General features: G+C 56.7%; 1 protein-coding gene across 1 annotated transcript in view; it reads right to left on the reverse strand.

Moving 5' to 3' along the window:
* LOC101851995 overlaps positions 1 to 1,884 on the reverse strand; it is a 6,661-nt gene extending 4,777 nt beyond the window's left edge. The window contains exon 1 of the mRNA XM_013090117.2: positions 612 to 1,884. Within this exon, the coding sequence (XP_012945571.1) occupies positions 612 to 1,835 (1,224 nt within the window). The 5' untranslated portion in view covers positions 1,836 to 1,884. The remainder of the gene's footprint in view (positions 1 to 611) is intronic.
* Between the last annotated feature and the right edge of the window lie 7 nt (positions 1,885 to 1,891).

Raw genomic sequence — 1,891 nt, forward strand, 5'->3', positions numbered from 1 at the left:
CCCCTTCCAACATGGAGTCCCATAATTCCCCTCTACCCTCTCACCCCCCCTCTCCCTCCCTCCACCCCCAATGCTTACTATCGTCATTCTCTATTTCTTTTGTGTGTTTGTCACACTCTTGTCACCCGCTATTTCTGGGATGCCTTGATAGTCGAAACAGACTTTGTGCTTGTTGAAACTAGAGAGGTGAGCAGAGTAAGCCTGATTCAATGAAAGTACAATGTACTTCACTTTTACGTTGATATCCATCCCTTGGTGTTCATATGACCTTACGCAGTTCGCGACCTCAGTGCTTTCTTGTCGTATCTCCATATTTGTGTGTGACATCCTAAAAAGCTCACTCTTTGTTATGAACTGTTTTCACTGTTATTAAAAATGGAGATACGACAAGAAAGCACAAGAGGCGCGAGTTGCGAGCGCCGTAAAACCTCTACTAAAACTAAACCAAAATGAGTACCGTCAATAATGTACATACGCCGTTCTTTCAGGTGAGCGACAGTTCCACATAGGGCAGCATGGAGTCCCAAAATTGTACCCTCTCATCCTTCCTCCCCTCTCCCCCTTTCCCTCTCCCCCTCCCCTCTCCCCCCCTCCCGCAATAATGTACATACTCCGTTTTTGCAGGTGAGAGGCAGCTCCACATAGGGCAGCATAGAGTCCTCTTGGTTGCACACTCGGCTCAGCATGGTGCGCACGCACGCGTGCTGTCGACTGCCCTCGCCACACACCGTCTCCTGGTGGAAGAGGAAGTACGAGTGGTTGCCCCACTGGAACGAGTGGATGTAGTTGACGTAGCCCTCGCTCCGCACCCGGCTCGACATGTCGAAACCGATAGGAGCACCGTCCAACCGCCCGCGTGCGGAACTCATCTCGAACTGACTCGTGCGCCAATCGAACGTCAGGCGTTTCTGGGCGAAAGTCCACGGCACCATTTCGTCCGGAGAACTCCGATGTGGGTTCCCGGCGACGAAGAACCGGGAGAAGATAACCAGCTCGCCGTTGCCTTGCTGTGTAAATTCGGACTCGGACTCGGACTCGGATCCGGGTCCGGATCCGGGCTCCCTTCCGTTCTGCGCTGGCGCTGGCGCTGGCGCCAGCCACGCAGCCTTCTCGCGGTTCTCACCAAGCTTGGCCCTGTCCATTTGTTGACCAGAGTCCGGTTCTTGACCAGTGTCCGGTTCTTGACTCGTTTCCGGGGGGAGGTCGTCGTAGTAGTACCCGTCTCCCGGGATAAAGGAGAGGCTGGAGCGACATTCGCCGGCGCCGTCCTCCCCCTCCCCCTCTCCCGTGACGTCAACACCGAGTCCTGACGACCCCGTGACGCCAGCCGCACCGAGTCCCTCGGAGGAACCGGTCGCGGCGAACTCGCGGAACTCCGTGACAGGGGGAAGGAACTCCAGCAGGAAGTTGTTGCGAGGGTTGTAGGCGAGCACGTCTGCGTTGCGTTGGGCGGCCGGTGGGCGCACGCACGTCCACTGCCCGATGTCGTAGAGCGAGTGCGCCGTGCACGTGCCCTGGTAGGCGGAGCCACACACCAACAGCTGGTTGAGGGTGGAGTCTATGGCAAGAATCTTCACATGGTTGTCGCAGGGGGCGGGGTCAGGCCAGCAGAACTCCGCCTCCTCCACCGGCCCTATGGACACGTTCATGTTGATTGACAGGTCGGCTGACAGGTGGGCCAGGAAGTTGACACCGCCCACGAAGATGTCCGAGGTTGGGTTGGAGGCTATGTGGGTCACCGGAAGTCCTAGGTCGATAGAGGATAAGTTGATGGCTCGAGAGGGGTGGACAAGTCCCAGATACACCCAGACGAGGATACACAGAGAAGGGGGCATGGTGTGTGTGTGTGTGTGTGTGTGTGTGTGTGTGTGTGTGTGTGTGTGTGTGTGTA

Source organism: Aplysia californica, unplaced genomic scaffold, assembly GCF_000002075.1.
Source record: "Aplysia californica isolate F4 #8 unplaced genomic scaffold, AplCal3.0 scaffold01148, whole genome shotgun sequence".
Lineage (NCBI taxonomy): Eukaryota > Metazoa > Mollusca > Gastropoda > Aplysiida > Aplysiidae > Aplysia > Aplysia californica.